General features: G+C 40.9%; 1 protein-coding gene across 4 annotated transcripts in view; it reads right to left on the bottom strand.

Moving 5' to 3' along the window:
- The window catches only part of Dhx57 (DExH-box helicase 57), a 50695-nt gene that overhangs the window by 27179 nt on the left and 3500 nt on the right, over positions 1-20016 (bottom strand). For 3 of the 4 annotated variants that reach the window (XM_034514100.2, XM_076942324.1, XM_076942323.1), the window contains exons 2-9: positions 16678-16907; positions 13496-13654; positions 11735-11920; positions 10635-11473; positions 8664-8842; positions 6286-6407; positions 4693-4888; positions 1603-1727 (exon numbers count right to left, since the gene is read on the bottom strand). In XM_034514100.2, the coding sequence (XP_034369991.1) occupies positions 1603-1727; positions 4693-4888; positions 6286-6407; positions 8664-8842; positions 10635-11473; positions 11735-11920; positions 13496-13654; positions 16678-16901 (2030 nt within the window). In that variant the 5' untranslated portion in view covers positions 16902-16907. The remainder of the gene's footprint in view (positions 1-1602; positions 1728-4692; positions 4889-6285; positions 6408-8663; positions 8843-10634; positions 11474-11734; positions 11921-13495; positions 13655-16677; positions 16908-20016) is intronic. The other variant, XM_034514101.2, reaches the window with a different exon arrangement.

Below are 20016 nucleotides of genomic sequence, written 5' to 3' on the forward strand. Positions count from 1 at the left end.
CATGACTCCATCTGTACATGAAAGGGAGGATGGCCTTGTCGGGCATAGGTAGGAGAGATTTTTGGTCCCATGAAGAATGAACACTGAAGGGGGGAATTCGAGGGTGGGAGTGGGGGTTAGGTGGGGGCACATTCTCATAGCAGCATGAGGAGGGGGGATGGGATAGGAGGTCCCTGGATGATGGGGGGAATGGGGGTAAGGGGATAAAATCTGAAATGTAAATATATCCAATAAAAATAAATTAAAAAAAAAAAAAAGACTACTTAAAACATGTTTAGCAAGGCCTTCCTTGGCTAACCTTGCCTAACCTATTTAAAATTTCAAATGAACCCCACTTCTTGTCATGCATTTGTCTTTTGTTCTTAGAACTTAACACTTTGTATTTTACTTATTCACTTTATTATTGGGCTCCCCTAACAATTGGAATGTAAACTCTCAAGGACAAGGATTTGAGGTGTTACTGTTTTGCTCACTACTACTGTGCTCAGGACATACCAAGTGCTCAATGAATATTTATTAACTAACAAAATAAACTCATATTTCCATAAGAAGAAACCATCTGAAAACAAAAGATTTCTAACACGTAGTCTTTTTGCTCATATATTTTCGATTTGGCTTTTCAAGATAATGTTTCTGTGTAGCCTGGGCTATCCTGAAACTTGCTCTGTAGAGCAGGCTAGTCTTGAACTCCATCTGGCTCTGCCTCCCAAGTGCTAGGATTAAAGACATGTGCCACTATGCCTGGCTCTAAAAATGTTTTTTAATGATTTCTAATTCATTCAGATAAACTCTAGATGACTTTTATGGTTTATAAGGCCTCTGAAGATTTGCCTCCTGTTCTGCCTCCTGCTGTCCTCTCTTCAATTAACCATATTGGCTTTCCTCAGTTCAAAACATCCATCCATGCTATCTCTGTTCCCAACTCTTATTTCAGTTATTAATTGAAGTCATTTCTTCAGCAGTGTGGTCTCTGACTGTCTTACGGTCTCACCTTCCATGGCTCCTCATTTCTTTCTGCTCTCAGACTGTGAAGACAAAAGACCTTCTCATACCTTGTATCCCCAGCAACTACTACCTGACAGGGCACTTGATGTTGGAGCTATAAATTCATGAATGAATGCTTACAGAATGATCAAAAGAACAAAAGAAGCACATAAGGACTACCCCTCAGGAATATAGCATGATATCCAGGAGGCTCTCCTGGTGATGGGCATGCCCTCTCCAACCACTGTGCTTCTGACCTTGGAGATCAAGAAGCCACTTCTTTCCTCTAATTTAGCCCTTTTTTTTTTTTTTTTTTAAAGATTTATTTATTTTATGTATATGAATACACTGTCCCTGTCTTCAGACACTCCAGAAGAGGGCATCAGATCCCATTACAGATGATTATGAGCCACCATGTGGCTGCTGGGAATTGAACTCAGGACCTCTGGAAGAGCAGTCAGTGCTCTTAACCACTGAGCCATCTTTCCAGCCCCCTAATTTAGCCTTCTTTATGACTTTATTGATACTAAGTCTAAACTCCACTGGAAGCAAGCAACAGTTTTCTGCCACGCCTTCATTTTACAGGCATGTGTGTCCATTGGGAATGCCTTCCTTTACCTTTCTTCTGTCCTCTCATGAACTTCATCAACAATGATGTGGGTGACTCCCTGCAAAGTCGCATCTCCTTCTAGCCTTCTCAGCAGCACGCCTGTGGTGCAGTACAACAGTCTGGTGGCTGAGGACTGACATACAAGAGAGCATTGTCACACATTAACGAGACTCTGAAAAAGTAACTACTGGCAAGTTAAACTGAATAAACAACATTAGAACCACCAGCAATTCCACTTAATACAAGATAGTATGTAGCTTCTAACCAAGGTCAGCCATATACCCTTCCTCTTCATATTAAAACTATAAAAAACACACACACACACACACACACACACACTCTCTCTCTCTCTCTCTCTCTCTCTCTCTCTCTCTCTCTCTCTCTCTCACACACACACACACACACACAGAAACATACACAAACCAAAAAATATCGAAGTATTATTATAAAACTTTTTTTTTTGGAGACAGGGTGGAGATAGTCTTGAGCGTCCTAGAACTTGCTACATAGAACAGGCTGGCCTAGAACACAGAGAGATCCTTCTGCTTCTGCCTCTCAAATGCTGGGAGTTAAGGTGTATTCTACCAGGCTTGGTTATAAAATATTTCTTCAAGGTGGCTGTTTAAATCCAAGTCTACATTTGCTTCAAGTTTAATAGCAAGATCATTTCTACTAATTAAGAATAAAAAGCCACCGGGCAGTGGTGGCGCAAGCCTTTAATCCCAGCACTTGGGAGGCAGAGGCAGGCGGATTTCTGAGTTCGAGGCCAGCCTGGTCTACAGAGTGAGTTCCAGGACAGCCAGGGCTACACAGAGAAACCCTGTCTCGAAAAAAAACCAACCCCCCCACCCCCCCAAAAAGAATAAAAAGCCAACACAGACATCAGAGACTAAAACAATCGTTGGTATGGCCTTCTTTTTTTTTTTTTTTCTCCTCGCTCTGGCCCCAAGTTGTTTTTGTTGTTGTTGTTGTTGTTATTATTATTATTATTATATGTAAGTACACTGTAGCTGTCTTCAGACACCCCATAAGAGGGCATCAGATCTCATTATGGATGGTTATGAGCCACCATGTGGTTGCTGGGATTTGAACTTATAACCACTGAGCCATCTCATCAGCCCTGGTAGGGCCTTTTCAAGGTCAACAAATTCCCCCATTTTCCCTACACCCACTTCAAAGATATCTCAGCGCTCATATTCAATTTGAAGAAGTTATGAAGAGTCATCGCCCCAGTTCTCTGGACTTGGAGGTCTAGAGGTGGTTATTCCAGTTGTCTTTCTGGGGAATGTTGAAATGGTTGTAATTGGAACAGGGAGGAAAGAGCTGGAGTTGATCGTGTAACCATAAGCACATTTGGAAGAAATCTTTGCAATCCTTACTAAGTTCAAGTCATAATTTCTTATTTTGGTACAGAATTTATTTTGATACAGAATCAAGGTTATCATTGGTATAATGATACAAAAATTTTAAAAGTACAAGGCTTAGACCCAGTTCTTCTATAATGTCATTACAAACTGATCTGAGATGTTTAAGCTGTGAGTTAAGGGCCAAATAGCAAATTCATGGTTCTGAGTTTATTGTTAGGGTGTTTTCAGATAATTTAATTAGAAATAGCTGAGAATAGTTAACAGACAACAGGCCAGATTACTTTATATAGATAGCTGGTTTTCAAAAAAATGTCAGAAATCTGCAGAATGTGACATTTAATATTATTTATTCCTTTGTTGTTGAGACATATCTGCTCCTAGCAGCTCCCCTTTTGTGGATTCAAAGAAGTGCGTGTCTCTACCTCTAGGTGAGGTGGTACATGGTGGCCAGGTGGCCACTGGGAAGATATTGCCTATCTCTCCTGTAGACCTGTACTGCTTTTGAGAGGACACAAGCTACAGGTTAGGACAGCTTAGTTCCGCCGAGACAGAACAAGCTAGTCCTTAATAATTACTGTTTTTCAAAGGTCTGTCAGGTGATCATGGACCAGAAGGTTGAAGACTGATGCTTTAACTTCCTGACTTATTGGAGCTGTATGCGTAGGCAGCTGTCTCTACAACTTGTTTCAATTCTAGAAGCTGAGTTAGGTGTCCTATTTTTTCATGTAATGTTGCATGTTCTCAGATTTCTGACGGGGTTGAAAGACTACTTATAGTCTCATAGCTGACCCAAGCTATTTAACATTGAGAAAATATATTTGAGAAGATAGTTCTCGCCAGGCAGTGGTGGCACACGCCTTTAATCCCAGCACTTGGGAGGCAGAGGCAGGTGGATTTCTGAGTTCGAGGCCAGCCTGGTCTACAGAGTTCCAGGACAGCCAAGGCTATACAGAGAAACGGAGAAACCCTGTCTCTAAAAACCGAGAGAGAGAGAGAGAGAGAGAGAGAGAGAGAGAGAGAGAGAGAGAGAGAAGAGAGAGAAAGAATAGTTCTCAGATCGTATACAAGCTAAATCAGGACATAACATATGGATTTATAAGTCTTTTAAGTTAGGATAGATGACAGAGTGTTCTATTTGTCAAAGATGATAGACTGGATGTTAAGTGTATCTTCTACTTTATAAATCACAAAATAGTAATTTAAAAAAGGAAACTGAAAAAAAAAAGAGTAAAAAAAATAATAATAAAAAGCTAGGGCTGGAGAGATGGCTCGGCAGTTATGAGCACTTGTTCTTTTAAAGGACCCAGGTTTGATTCCCAGCACTTCCATGGCAGCTTACATCAGCCATAGCTTCACTTCCAGGACATCCTATGACCTCTTCTGGCCTCTGCAAACAGCAGGCATGCACCTGATGCACAGACATACATGCAGGCAAAACAAGAATTATGTGTGTGTGTGTGTGTGTGTATGTATGTATATAACACATACATACATATATAATAAAATAAATCTAAAAAGTTTTAAAAAGCCTATATAAGGAATATTTGGTGCAACCAGATAAGAGTTCTTACATCAGAAAGCTTCTCATGGGATTTCAACCCCACTGAAAGTGATTATTAATAAACTGTTGGTACATATCCCCAACTGGCTGTCAATCTCCAGATCCCCCAGATTCTTTATGTCTGAAAACATTTCATTCACATTGCCAGGAAGTGAGCAGAGCAAACACACCTTGACACTTTCCAGCCGGATCTGGTATCCCACGGTCAGACCCACCCTTTCCGCTCGCTCTTTGGCAACGCGTTCAGCAACAGAGATGGCAGAGATCCGTCGGGGCTGGGTACAGATGATGTTTGCCACCCTCTCAGGTGGCCCATTCAGAGAATTATCCAGAATAAACTGTGGAATCTGTGTGGTTTTCCCACATCTGTATGTCAAAACAAAGGAGTCCTAAAATGAAGTTTTCAAGGGCTAGTTAACAAAGCAATCACAGGTAACAAGGAATCCACAGCTAACTAGAGTCGTACTGCCTAGCCTAACACTTTCACCTATGCAGTAATAAATCCTAGTAATAAATAGGCCTAATAAATCCTAGGAACAGGACAATCGAATGACAGTCTGATGTCATTTATAAAATGACGGCTATGAAAAAGACACAGTTAAGATCTAAAAATGTCTCTAGGGATATGAACTCCACATATGGATCCCAAAGAAAAAGTGTTGGCTTATGATTTAAGTATTCTAGGGGCCTTGCAGAGATGATTCAGTGGTAAGAATGCTTGCTGTGAAACACAAGGACCTGAGTTCAAATCCTCAGTACTCAGATAAAAAGTTGACCATGATTGTGCGAGCTCCTGTAACCCCAGTGTTGGGATAAGGAAGGGACAGAAGGATCAATGGACAATGGGGCTTGCTGGCTTCCAGCCTCGGTCCAGGTTCAGGGACCTGTCAAGGGACTGAGGCAGAGAGTGACAGAGCAGGCTCTCTGACATTCTCCTACAGCCTCTCTACCCAAGGCCTCACACACCTGCATGTACAAGCCCCAACATGCACATACACACACTTATACAGATGTATTTTATATTCTTCTCTTTGATGCGGAATGATTTGGCTATAAATGGACTGAAATAAAAAACTACAAGAAACTAGAAGATATAAAATTACTATTACAGCTTCTAGGAGCTGCTGCACTAGACAGTATAGCTCTATGCAGTATCAGACCTGCCCTAGACCAGTAATAAGAGCAATTGCCAAAGCTTTCTCTTTGGCCGTTCACCATAACTATGTAAATCAATTGAGTCTCAGCACAAAACTAATAATGTTTTGTGTAATCCTGAATTAAAGAACTAAATGAAGCCCGAGAGTTGCCCTGGATAAGCATGTTTGCTTTTCATAGAGAATAGAGAACAGGGAACAAATATATTACTTAGTTGTTGCTAAAAGAAAAAAAAAAAGCTTCAGAGAAAGAAGGATAAACGCAGAAGCTATGCAGCTTTCCAGCTGTTAGAAGAGAATTCTCCTTCTGACTTAACACAATGGCCTCATGAGCACCCGTAGCCAGACCTTCTGCAACAGAGGAGTCTCAGGGCAGAGGCACACATCTGCAAGATGAATTTCTGAGCTCCAGTTTAGGATTTTGTAATTTGGCCCTGAAACTACATAATTCAACCACCTTCATGGAATACCATTTAATATTTGACAGAGAAAATAAAATGTGCAAATAATGTCGGCTACATATACTTGTTAAGCAGACCTGTTAAGGTAGCCAGTGCTCCTGCCTTACATGTACACTAAAGCTGCACTTGAAGTAAGTCACTTCCTTACCCAGTCATACCACTTATGACAACCACTTGGTGCTTGCTCAACAATTTAAGAATGGTTTCTCTTTCTTCCCAAGCAGGTAGTAACTGTCTTTCTTGCAGAATTGCGTGGAACTGTCTGGAAGCCTAATAAAAAGCAAGAAGGCAGCAGCTGAGTTAGTTTTAGTTACCTTTCACAAACTCACCTTTGAATCCTGTGGGGGGAGACACTGTTCCTGCTCTTTCTTTAGCAGTTTGCTCTCCCAGTTCAGAGCTACCAGGCCTGAATCCAGTGGATATTAGCTGGAAGGCTGGCTGCCAAAGGCACAGAGTAGGCAGAGGAATCTGTGCAGCTGTACATAGCTGAACAAGCTGAGAGGTGTGAACCTCTCCTGCTGAGGACTGATCTCATCTTCACCAATACCAACATCTATGTCAACACTGTAATAAATATTCATGTGTCCATACAAAGGAGTCATCCATGCATTGTCCAATGCAGTAATTCTGGCCACACGAAGCTACTGAGCCCTTGAAGAATAGAATGCTCTTCTGAGGAACTGAACTTATTTTAATGAGTAAATTTAACTGTAAACGGCCAAAGCTTTTAGGAGCTGCTGCACTAGACAGCATAGCTCTATGCAGTATCAGACCTGACCTAGACCAGTAATAAGAGCAGTTGCCAAAGCTTTCTCTTTGGCCGTTCACCATAACTATGTAAATCAGTTTCACAACTAGTGATCAGTACTCTCAACACTGCATTATATGCTAATATGACAGGGGAAGATGGACTGTGGATAGTTAGTAGGTACCGGTTTGAAGTTTGATAGGATGGAAAACCTCTAATGTTCTATAGCATAGCACAGGCTGAAGCAGGAGGAACAGAAGTTCAAAGTCTGTGCCACATGGTAAGTTCTGGCCAGGTGGGCTAGAGATCCTGTCTTTAAAATAATGTTTTTTGCATATATCAAAATAGGTAGATAAAGGATTTTTTAACGCTCTGAAAGAATTGCTAAATGTTTACGGTGACAGGTAAGACAAGCACAAATCATACCATATCCATGTATTGAAATGTCATACTTACAAGTATATATATGTCAACTAAAAATAAAGTTTTAGAGTTGGAGAGATGGCTCAATGGTTAGAAGGCTGTACTGTTCTTTCAGAAGACCAGAATTCAATTCTCAGCACCTATATCAGGTGGCTCACAACCTTCTGTTAAGTTTAGTTTCAGAGGATGCAATGCCCTCTTCTGATCTATAAAGGCACCTGCACATGTGCAGTGCACATAAACTCACACAGATTCACACAAATGAATAAATAAAAATATCCTTTAAAAATAAAATAAAAACTTTAAAATGAAGTATAAGCTGGGTAGTGGTAGCACACACCTTTAATCCCAGTACCTGGGAGGCAGAGGCAGGCAGATCTCAGTAAGTTTGAGGCCAGCCTGGTCTACAGAGTCAGTTCCAGGACATCTGGGGCTACACAGAGGAACCCTGTCTCAAAAATAAATAAACAAATAAATAAAAATAAAAAAAGGAAAAGAATCGGATACACTTTGGAACAATACAGAATTATACTAATGTCACTGCAAATAATTTTATCATATAGATAGGTCATGACAAACTGACTAAATAATAGTCTGTCTCTATAATTTTATTTATGGTACGATTACATACATTTTGATGATCCATGGACATATAGTATATACTTGATGATATAATATATAAAATTTAAAAAGCACAGAAGGGTCCTTAGGCATTACTTAATCTAATCCACAAACATACCCAATAACTAACCTTTCCGTAACATCTAGTTGGGTCCTCAAAATTTATTTACGGTTTCTTTTAAAACAAATCTTCACCTCAATGTAAAAACAGCATGGACTACTGAGATAGCTGGCTTAAACTTCTGTTACCACTTACTGTCTGTGTGACCTCAGGCACATTATTTATCCTGGAGCCTTTGAAATGGCATATGAGTTTTTCCCTTCTCTTAGATATAGATTTTCTAAGATAAATCATACCATTAATATTTCCTTCAAATATTAAATTAGCTATTATTGCATCAAATGTTCCTAGAACATTTGGTTACACATGCATTTGATATTTGCCAGCTGAGTGTCACCAAAGCACCTAGCACATGCACATAAACTTGCTGGGACAAGTAGAAAAGTCTAAGCACTCAGGAAGGGAGTGGTAACACGTACCTGTATCTAGCTAGCAAGATCTTATCCCAAAAGGAGAAAAAAGAAAACAAAACACCAAAAATAAAAAAGAGAAAAGGAAGGAAGGAAGCTTGGAAGGGATGAGAGAAGGAGTTTTAACTGTTCAGAGCAAACCAAAAAGCTAGGAGGAGGAGTAGCACCCAGACCTGAGGGAGGTGGCGCTGGCCCTGGAATACCTGTTTCATCCGGAACTGCCTGCAGATCTTACTGTTCTCAGCAAATAAGGACTTTGCTGGGCGGTCATATCTTTTGCAACTCCTTTTCTTAAGGTTCACATAGCTTTCGTTCTCCACGATAATTGGTGCAGGTCCTTCATCCTCATCTGCATCCTCCTCCAGTTCTGATAATCTTTCCCCTTGAATGGAGTAAAAGGAAACATTTTCAATTTGTCCTTTAGGAAAGGGAGAAAAAATCACTAACAAAGTAACAGCATCCTCTGACAGGAAACCCTGAGGCTTGACTGAAACAGCTTCATTAATTTCCATCCTACTCCAAAGCAAGAATTAGGATACTAACTTGAGCTTTCCTCAAGAATAAATGGTGCTATTAAATCAAAGTAACAACAAAGACTTTTCTTTTTCAAGACAGAGTTTCTTCGTGTAGCTTTGGAACTTGCTCTATAGACCAGGCTAGTCTTGAACTCATAGATTTGCCTGCCTCTGTCTTCCAAGTACTGGGATTAAAGGTGTGTACCAGAATCAAAGCTTTCAATTCAAGGAATTAACATAGAATGTCTCAGTTACTTACATGAGTCCCCCAAATTCAATGGTATAAAATGAACCAAATGTTTATAAAATGATGTACTGAAAACAAAATGTGGCACGTTCATGTTATGAACTATCCCTCGACAACAAAAAGGAGTAAGTACATACTACGACATGTGGGAGCTTCAAGAGCATTATGCTAAGTGAAAAGCCAGCTTCCAAAGGCTTCACACCATGTGATTCCATTTCTATGAAATGTATAAGATGGTAAAGTTGTGAACACAGCCCATGGGATAATAGCCGTTAGGCTGATGACGGGGACTGATGACGACAGGCTTATTTCTGGAAGATCAGTAGTGCTTGTGACTGTACAACTCTAAAACATTTAAAAAAAAAAAACCTACTGAATGATATCCTTTAAATAGGTGAATTTATGGTATATAAATGATCTCAGTAATGTTACTGAAAAGTCAGACTAGGGATGTAGTTATTCGTGCTTGTCTACCATAAGAAAAACCAGAGAGGTTCAATCCCCAGCACCATCAAAAAACACAAACAAATGAAACAAAACAAAATGAAACAGACAAACTTCTATGACATATAGTTTTGCTATTTCCCAAGGAACACCTGTGAATACCGTGTACTAGAAGCCGCCGCTCAGGAGTGAGTCGAGCCGGCAAGTCCACCTGGCTCCCTGTGCAGTATCCTCCAGTGCCAGGGCTTGCTCACATTTACCAGGAAACTCTGTTTCCCCCTGTTAGCCCTGGGGTTTAAACCTAGCACCTCATGGACATAGGCAGATTCTACAGCTGAGCTGTATCTCTAGCCCTTAGCCAGGGAACTCTTATGAAAGATGGAAAATTGCATTTTTTTCCTGCTATACAGACATAAATGAAAGTAAATTGAGGAATGCTGAAGAGGAATCTGTGGCATAAGAATCTGTATGGCAAAGCTGGACAAAGCCGGCAGCCTACATACATTTGTATTTAAGGATTCATAAAGACAGCATTTTTTAAAAATCAATCTAGAATACTAAAAAAACAGGTGGAAATGGATATCATATATAAGAAATAAACATATGAAAAACCAAGTTAAATGAAACTGATTTTCTGATACTCTTGGAGCCCAGTGTCCACAGTCAGGAACAAGGCAGGCCCTTATCCAGCTGGTCAGCACTGCTATTCATTCACTCAGGCTGGTCATTCGCTCGCTACCCAGTTACACCACCTCCACATCAGCCCAGACTTTCTATCTAGGGAGCTCAACCAAAGTGTGACAGCTGCAAGTCACAGTTAAAGGCAGGCACAATGACCAGTCAGGGAATTCTTTTTGTTCAAGATCACCAGGAAATAATCCTCATCCAGCCTCAAAACGTTTTACTTTAAAACTCATTACTCTGAATGCTGATCCCATCCTGAACCTAAGATCAATATTTTTACGTACCTTCTAGCATTTGATTAGAAAGAAAAGTGTTACTTGGGATCACTGGTTTGCGGTAGGCAGGTTTACTTATCCTGGTCTCAGAAGGTACTGGAGGGACGTTCACAGGAGGAACACTATACTTATGTTGAGTGTGTGTTAGTAACTTGACAATCTCAGACTCTTCCTCTAAAAGGGTTATCAAAAAATATACAACAGGTTCTGAAGTTTTTGCAAATTCCAGGGCCTTGCCATAAAGGAACTCAGAAATATGTAAACGACAAGCCAGAGGTAGGTTCTCATTGGTGGAATAAAATGCCACAAGGGGAGCTTGGTAGGGGTATTTATGGTCTTTAGAAAAGCGAATCTGAAGCTCATACATAAAAGTTGTGTCGTCATCAGCATCAAGATGAGAGTCATCTACGTTTCTTTCTGCTCTCCCAATGATTTGATGTGGGGGCACTTCATGTTTGAATTTGCATTTTGATCCAAATTTACAATTTCCTTTGAGGTAAAATTTACAGGTTTCAGGTGAAGTGTCCCGTACATTTTTGCTACTTTCCTTTTGCTTAGACTTGCAGAATTTGTTTGTCAAATATTCCAGTTCCAATCCAATGGTCCAGACTCTGTTCTGAATTCTTTCTATAAATTTTTCTCCACAGATGGACTTGAGAGCCAGAGCCTCTTCCTGTCTCTGCTCCACACACTCATTCAAGCTTACACAAACAGCTGCCTCGGAGAGTGCCATCCTCTCTCCAAACATCTCCGAAAAACACTGGTGGAGAAGATGCTCTAGTGCCGCCCCTAAGTCTCCATCACAGGTCCTCAGGGCCAGCTGACAATGTTCAGTGTGGAAGCCATACCTGCCGAGGGCAAAATGTGACAAAGATGCTGTGTAAAAGTCTTTACGTCACTGATGTACAAGTCACTTAAATACATATATGGAGTTGGAACTGTGGACAGCTGCATTCTGTATTCTGAAAAAGCACCCCTAATAATACTAACCCCTCCATTTTAAAAGACAGAGTTGTTGGCATATTGGGCCCTACTGGCACTGTTATGATAGGGCATCCACAGAGAAGAGACTTAGCTGCCATGACTTCTATAAGTGATAAAGTGATCACCTGGAAAGTTTTTGCACTGCCAACGATGAGACTGCAAATTCTGGAATAGGAGGCTCTACTTCTTCTGGGCCTATATATTCCCAAGGACTGGAATCAGGAAGAAAGATAGGCTCTTGTCCAGCCGGCCAGGTCTGCTCCTCAGCACACTCGGGCTCGTCATCTTCCTCCTCCCCAGAGGTGCCTCTTCTAGGGAAGGGGACATTTTCAAGTATTGGATGTTAATGTCTACTTATTTCAGAGAAAAATTAAGCAAGGATCTGAGCATTTAATCAAAGAGCCAAGGACTTGGGACCCTGCCCTTCAGTTACTGGTTTCATCTTACAGGGAACTGTTAGTTTCTGTCTTGGGAAATGGCATTTTTAGGTACCTACATGCCATTCAGGTAAGGTAAAGTCATTTATAGAAACAAATTCTTTTTAGCTTCTCAATAACCCTGTTATATATTACTAAAATCCCCATTTTCCAAATGATCAATTGAGCCTCAGAGAGGATTAGTAACTAAGGTTACACAGAAAGGATCAATAAGATTCTTGCCCTAGGCTAAGCCCAGAACCTGTACTCTGACCCACAAAAGCCATCTCTTTCTCTTATTCATAGATAACATCCCTGTTCTTTCCCCTCTATTTAATATATAGCCCCCTTTTCTAAGTTGGAGACAAGTGTGTAGAGGACAGAAGAGTATTTGCTATCCCTGACTGGCCACTCATTAATTCTATCAAAGGATTTATTTATTTATTGCCGAGGGTGGAGTGTAGGCCAACTACTCATGATTTCTAGCAAACAAAAATGAGCCTCTTCAACTGACAGTGTAACAGAGGAGTTAAAACACAGTGCAGAGACAGAGGGGAGACAACTAAGAAACTATTTCACTTGGGCAGCTAGGTACAATGTTAAAGCTTGATCTAGAAGCTGAAGAGATGGCTCAGTGGTTTCAAGTACTGGCTGCTCTTTCAGAGAACCTGGATTCAATTCCCAGCACCCAAATGGCAGTTGATAGATATCTATAATTCCAGTTCTAAAGAATCTTACACCTTCTGGGCTCTTCCTTTACCAGGCAGCAATGGTGCCCAGACATACAACAGGCAAAGCACCCATATACATTAGGAAAAAAAAAAGAGCATTTATCTTGCTAGGGGTTTGGGATGGGTGGGAAAGCTGAGGCAGGAGGACTGCAGTGAGTCTGAGGCCAGGCAGGGCTGTGTTAGCAAGAACTTGCCTCCATATCTGCTCCTAAAACAAGCTTCTACCTGTTAGTATAAGTTTTTAGTTGGAATATTTTCAATAAAGCACTAACATCCTATATTAGTATGGGCCTGGAGACAAAGCAAGGTGAGGCAACCCATGGTACTGCTCAGGATGGTGAGAGTGAAACTCACTCTAAAACTGTGGTTGGATAATTGCTATTGTATTTCTCTTGCCTTACTCTCAGCTAATTATAGCCACAACAGGCTCTACACCAGCAGTTCTCAACCTGTGGGTCACGACCCTCACAGGGGTTGCATATCAGGTATCCTGCATATCAGATGTTTACATTATGATTCATAACAGTAGCGAAGTAAGAGTTATGAAGTAGCAACGAAAATAACGTTATGGTTGTGGGTTGTGGATCAGCACAACATGAGGAGCTGTGTTAAAGGGCTGAAGCATTAGGAAGGTTGAGAAGCACTGCTCTTCACTGATACAGCACCCAACGCCGAAGGGCCACTTGCATTGCCAATGTGTCCTCCTCAGTAAAAAATGTACTCAAACAAGATACTTTACTCGGATCCCGCGTCCGCACCCTGTTCCTGCAGGTCCCTCAGAAGGGCTTTCACCTTCTCCTGATTCTCTGATGTCATGTGCAGCGTCTGAAGGGGCACTTTGGCTTTGGGCTTCCACTTAGGCCGTGTCTCTCCTTTGCTTTTGTTACTGTCGCAGGGCCTGAATTAAAGTCACATGCTCATGAACAAAACTTTGATACTCTTATCAGAGCTCCCAAATACTCACAACACACACCGACAGCAGATGACATCAAACAGAGAGAGAGAGAGTGTTTTTCTACAGTATTTACTGGATTTCCCTAGCCACCAGTTGGCATTTTCCTCAAACTCCTTTAATTTTAAGAGTTCCCAGCCTACTCTCTGATAATGACATGTTTGTTTTTTTGAGACAAGGTTTCTTTGTGTAGCCTTGGTGTCCCTCCATGGACCTTGAACTCAGAGATCCGCCTGCCTCTGCCTCTAGTGCCGGGATTAAAGGCGTGCGCCACCACCACACAGCAGCAATGACATTTCTGAAGGGCCACTATCTTACAGAGATTCTCACAGTCTGAATTTAGCTTATCATTTCTCCGATGTCCCTATCTCACAGACCACTTATTTTCATATCTCTATATTTTACCTTCCCATCTTATTTATTTATTTATTTAAGACAAGATCTCATGTAGCACAGGCGGGGGTCAACCAGTTCTGTAGTCATGGATCTCCTCAGTGGATGCTCCAGCCTCCCTCCACCTCCCAAGTGCTAGATATCAGGTGTGGTCCACCATTCTCTGGTTCATTTTTCATCTTAAAGTCCCCCCTCTGTGTGGAGCCTCTGTTCCAACCTCCTCATTCCTCCAGTGCCTCGTTCCATCATTTACCTCTTTTATCTCAACTTACCTGGCACGGGGCTATAATGGCCTAAAGAGAAAGGTGCAATCTTCTGAGTATCAGAAAGACATATGTTGAAGAGTGGCAACTGTGGCCAGAGTGACTGAATTGTCCCACACACTTGCTTCAGGCCTCTCTGTGGTTTTCTACATCTGTCAAAGCAAAAGCCAAACTCCCCCTACTGCCATAGGGCCATCTGCAGTCCCTCTGCTCTAACTGACATTGTGCACTTACTCTTGTCACCAGGCTTCCTTGCGTTTCCCAGGCCTCCTAAATGTATTCCTGACTTAGGGCTTCACAGTTGCTCTATCCCTCTGCCACGAATGTGTTTCTCTCAGAGAGGCTCATGGCTGGCTCTTTCTCTTCTTGTTTTGTTCGAATGAACCTTTTAAGAGGATTTCCACGTGACAATTCAACTCAACTCAACTCTAGCATTGTTTACACACCTACCTCACATGGTACTATTCTTTATTTTTCTTCATAGCACTTACTGCCTCTGTGATACACTTCCATCTTAAAAATCTTTTATGAGGATAAGTACAATGTTTATCTATTGCTACAATTCTAGTCTGTAAAACATTACCCAGGACATAAAAGGTGCTCAATAGATAGCTGATGAATGCTTGGACAGGCAACACCCTAAGACCTATAATGTATGTATTTTGAAAAACAAAAGATCTGCATTTAACTCACAAATTAGATCTTAAGCTAGCAGGTAAGATTAAAACACACTTTGAAATTACTCTGAAAAAGCTGAGTGTGATGGCTCATGATTGGAACCCTAGTGGAAGCTCAGGGATTTAAGAACTGCTGTGAATTCTAGGCCAGTCTAGGCTCAAGTAAGACCCTGTCTACCACCCCTCCAAAGAAACTGCAATTACTCTTTCATATGACATTAACTGAGACATACATTGTTCTGAATAGTCTGTAATGACTCAACCTTCTTTCCTTTCCTTCCCTTTCCTTTTTTCCCTTGCTTTTCCTCTTTCCCCCTCCCCTTTCCTCTTTTCCCCTCCCTTCCCTTTCTTTTCATCTTTTCCCTTCCCTCCCTTCTCCTCCCCTCCCCTCTCCTCCCCTCCCCTTCCCTCCCCTCTCCTCCCCTCCCCTCCCCTCCCCTCCCCTCTCCTCCCCTCTCCTCCCCTCCCCTCCCCTCCCCTCCCCTCTCCCTTCCCTTCCCTTTTTTTCTTTCAAAGGAACACCATGTAGATTCTCTGGTGGGACCCCTGGCAATCCTGCTCTTTTACTGATCATGTAGAGTAATATGTATTTAAATCCTCCACTCAGACTCATTACAGCAATTCGTTTGGTAGCCAGTTTAATGACTTATATTCTCTTTGTTTCTCTTTCTCTTTTCTGAATGCATACAGTTGAACCCACTTAGGCTAAAAGTATAGATTATAATATCATCAAACCCTGTGGCCACTTATATTCCTTCCTTCCTAATATTCAGATGCGCTATTCCCATAAATACATTCATGTCTAATGAAGTCTCTCTACCTCTAAGAATCCTGTATACAGCTTACTACAGTTTAGGAGTCTTTATTTATAGGGAATTTTATATTTACATTGTATAAGATGTATTAGCTACATTTACTTTGTTACAGTCCACTCGACTTACTAGCATTCAGTCTATTCATTAATTAGAAGCTGGAGCTCAGAAAGGTTGATGGCACCATCTGTTATTGGTGGCCATGTGCGAGACCATCAGATGATGGCTCATCCAGCTGGACAGATGAAGATGAAATCCATCAACTAGAAAGACACAAGCAGCTTGCATTTTGGGCTGCTTAATTTTAACATCAACCTATGGAGTTTACAGAAGATTTTAAATTTTGTTGCATTTTACTTTCCTAGAAACATTTAACTCATCATTTAACATGATGGCTAGTTTCAGTGTCCCAAGGTAGCTAAAATCGGAATTTAACCTACAAAAACAAAAACAAAAAACCAACCCTATTATTTACCACCATGCTTTTAAAAAGTTGTGAAGAGACAGAGTGCCAGAATTTCCTATGAGAATACTAACTGGGCTGGAACTACTTACCCCCACCGCTTCTTGGCCATTTGTTGTACCACATATTAGTAATTGAAACCGTTTCTGTATCTTAACATTCTAATGGTCTAACAAAGGGCTGGCGACATGGCCCACTGGAAAAGGAGCCTGCCACCAAGCCTTATGAGTTGAGTTTGATCCCTGGGACCCACACGGTAGAAGACATCCAACTCTTACATGTCCTTTGACCTCCACATGCACACCAGTGTACACACATATAAACACACACATAAATAACATGTGAGGGAATACATAATGACCTGGACGGGCGCTTGGATTCAGTGAAGACGCAAAAGTCATCGCCATCATCCCAAATTCTATTTGAGGCCTTTCTACTGCCGCCGCCACCGCTGCAGCCACCGCCGCCACCACCTCCACCCCCATGAGACTTATTCATGTGACCTTTGCCTCCTCTTCCTCCTCTGGAAGACCCCTTTCCATCCCCTTTGCCTGGCTTGCCTTTTCTTCTTACTGAAGAACTCATTTTCACCTGAAAGACAAAAAATTAATATAGATACCGTAAACCAAAAATATAGTAGCCATTTTTTGATCAAAGTTATGGATAAAACCTACTTTAAAGAAATAAAGAAAAAACACATTTTAAATGGGCCAGGTTAGGGGCAGAATATATGTAGCTTAGGGTTAATATTTACTAAGTTTCTCTGGCACACATTTATTTTTTAATATTTATTTATTTATTTTATATAACTGAGTGTTCTATTTGCATGACAGAAGAGGACATCAGATCCCATTACAGATGGTTGAGAGCCACCACGAGAGTGCTGGGAATTAAATTCAGGAAATCTGGAGGAGCAGCCAGTGTTCTTACCTGTCCAGCCCCAGGTTTATTAACCAGAATGTACATATGGGGGAAGTTAAGTGCACACATCCCTTTAATCCCAAGAGGCAAAGCCAGGTGGCTCTGTGAGTTTGAGGCTAGCCTGGTCTACAGAGTGAGTTCCAGGACAGCTAGAAGTACACAGAGAAACCCTGTCTTGGAAATAAAACAGATATACAATAGATTCTGGAGCAGTGGTTCTCAACTTCCTAATGCCGCAACACTTTCACTCAGCTCCTCGTGCTGTGCTGACTCTCAATCATAGAATTATTTTGTTGCTACTTCATAGCTGTAATCTTGCCACTGCTATGAATCATAACATAAATACCTGACATGCAGGATCTCTGATATGTGACCCCTATAGGGGTCCTGATCCATCGATTGAGAATACTGCTCTAGAAACATCATCAAAATATACTAGGAAATAGTTAATGTTAATTCAAAAAGAAAGCATCACAGAGTAAACTAGGAACAAATAAGACATGTTGTTAACAACAACTAGAATGTGATGATGTACATAACTCCCACTATCTGAGTAACAGCAATAAATGAGTGGAATAAACAATCCAGTCAAAAGACTGTCAGGCTCAGCTTTTTAAAAAAGGGATCATATATAAATTCAAAGATACAAACAAAAGAATGGAAAAGACGAGGTAAATGCTTGCGAATTTAGTTCCTGATATATTTTGTGCCAATCAGAAAGTAAGAATGGGTAGATTAGCTATATGAATATTGGACAGAATAGACTATGACAAAAATGTTATTTTAGATAAAAAGAATACATCAAAACAATAAAGGGGCCAACTCAGAAGGATGATATACAGTTATAAGCAGATGTGTACCTAATAGTAAAACACAACTTCATAAAGCAACAACTATAAGAAATGGGGAAATAGACAATTCAGTAACAGTAACATCCACTTTCCATAATGGTAGAACAAGTTCAGGAGCACTTAGGAAAGAAGTCTTTTTTGTTTTCTTCCTCCTCTTCCTCCTCCTCTTCCTCCTCCTCCTCCTCCTCCTACTCTTCCTCTTCTTTTTCTTCTTCCTCCTTTTCCTCCTCCTCCTTTTCTTCTTCTTCTTCTTCTTCTTCTTCTTCTTCTTCTTCTTCTTCTTCTTCTTCTTCTTCTTCTTCTTCTTCTTCTTCTTCTTCTTCCTCTTCCTCTTCTTCCTCTTCTTCTTCCTTCTTTCTTCTTCTCTTCTTCTTCAGGCAGGATTTCTCTCTGAAGTCCTGGCTATCTTGGTATTTACTCTGTAGACCAGGCTGGCCTCAAATTCAGACTCAGAGAACTGTTTGCCTCTGCCTCCTGAGTGCTGGAATTAAAAGTGTGCTCCACCACACTTAGCTGGAAAGTCATAAGTACCAGCACAGACTTCACAGGCATAGTATCCCACAACAAAATAGCTATTCAATTACATAAGGAATGTTGTCTAGGATAAACCATATGCTAACCTGTAAAACAATCCTCACTACTTTTTGTTGTGGATGTTGGTTTTTGGAGACAGGGTTTTACAATGTTGCCTGTCCTTGAATTCATGCCTCTGCCTTCTGAGCCCCTAACCCTGGCTACTTCAATACATTTTCAGAAGACAGAAATAATACAAAATATGCTCTGCTACTAAAATAAATGAAATTAGAATTTAACAGCAGGCACAAATGCATGAAAATTAAAACTAGATCTTTTGGCACTTTTTCTTCAAGATCCTGCATGGCTTTATATAGGTCCTGTTTTGGTTTTTTTTTTTTTTTTTTATTTTGTCTTCCTCTCCTACACCTAAAAAGCTCATTGGAGGCAGTAACTATGTCTATTTTGATGGCTACTATAGCTCTAGCATATGCAATATATTGCAGAAAGCAAGAATTAAACATGTACTGGGGTATGAATGAAGGCTAATGAATAATTTATGTTAGAACGAAGACTCGTGCATTAATTTATCTATTCTACAAATATTTATTGAACATTTATATGCCAGATCTTGAAGATTTAACAGCCAGGACAAAAATCATGCCTTGTGAAGAAGCTTACTTTCTAGAGGCTATGGTAGATAATACACAGATGTATAATCAATTGAGTCTGTTTTCCTCTGTTGTAACAGAATACCTAGGATTGAGTAATTTATAAAGACTATAGTTTTATTTGGGCTCACAGTTCTGAGGGCTAGAAAGTATGAAGCACACGGAATCTGAGCAGATGACAGTCAGAGTCTTTGTGCTGGATCTTGGCCGGGCAGAGGAGAAGAGGTGAAAGAAAGCTTAAGAAAGAGTCAAGGACTGCCTTGCTTTATAATAACTGTCTCCTGAGACTGGTTTCTCTCCCTTGAAGAATTAATCCCTTTTACTTATCCAACCACCCTTAAAGAATCCAACTCCTAATACTGGTAATCAATTTCAACATGAGGTGTTTGTGGGGGTAAATAATATCCAAACTATAGCCACAAATTTTGGTTGTTCCCCAAAGGTAGAAGGTAAGTCTCTTTGCCAAAGACACCACGCAGTTCAGACTAAGGGCCCAGAGTGCCTGAGCTGGATTTGACCTGAAAGCCTCCTCCCTGAGGACTAACTTTCATGGTACCAGAAAGCACCATGCACGCTTCCTAGAGAAGGAAGTGAACAATAGTTTTACCCAGCCTTAGCATCTATGAAACAAAACAGCCAGCATAGTGCACTGACCCTAAGGGTGAACGTGGCATTACCTTGGTGGTAACTAACAGCTCTCTAATTGGAGTTGAAGCCTGAGCAACAAAGGGGAAATCACCCCTG

The sequence above is a fragment of the Arvicanthis niloticus genome, chromosome 11, assembly GCF_011762505.2.
Source record: "Arvicanthis niloticus isolate mArvNil1 chromosome 11, mArvNil1.pat.X, whole genome shotgun sequence".
NCBI classification, from domain to species: Eukaryota; Metazoa; Chordata; class Mammalia; order Rodentia; family Muridae; genus Arvicanthis; species Arvicanthis niloticus.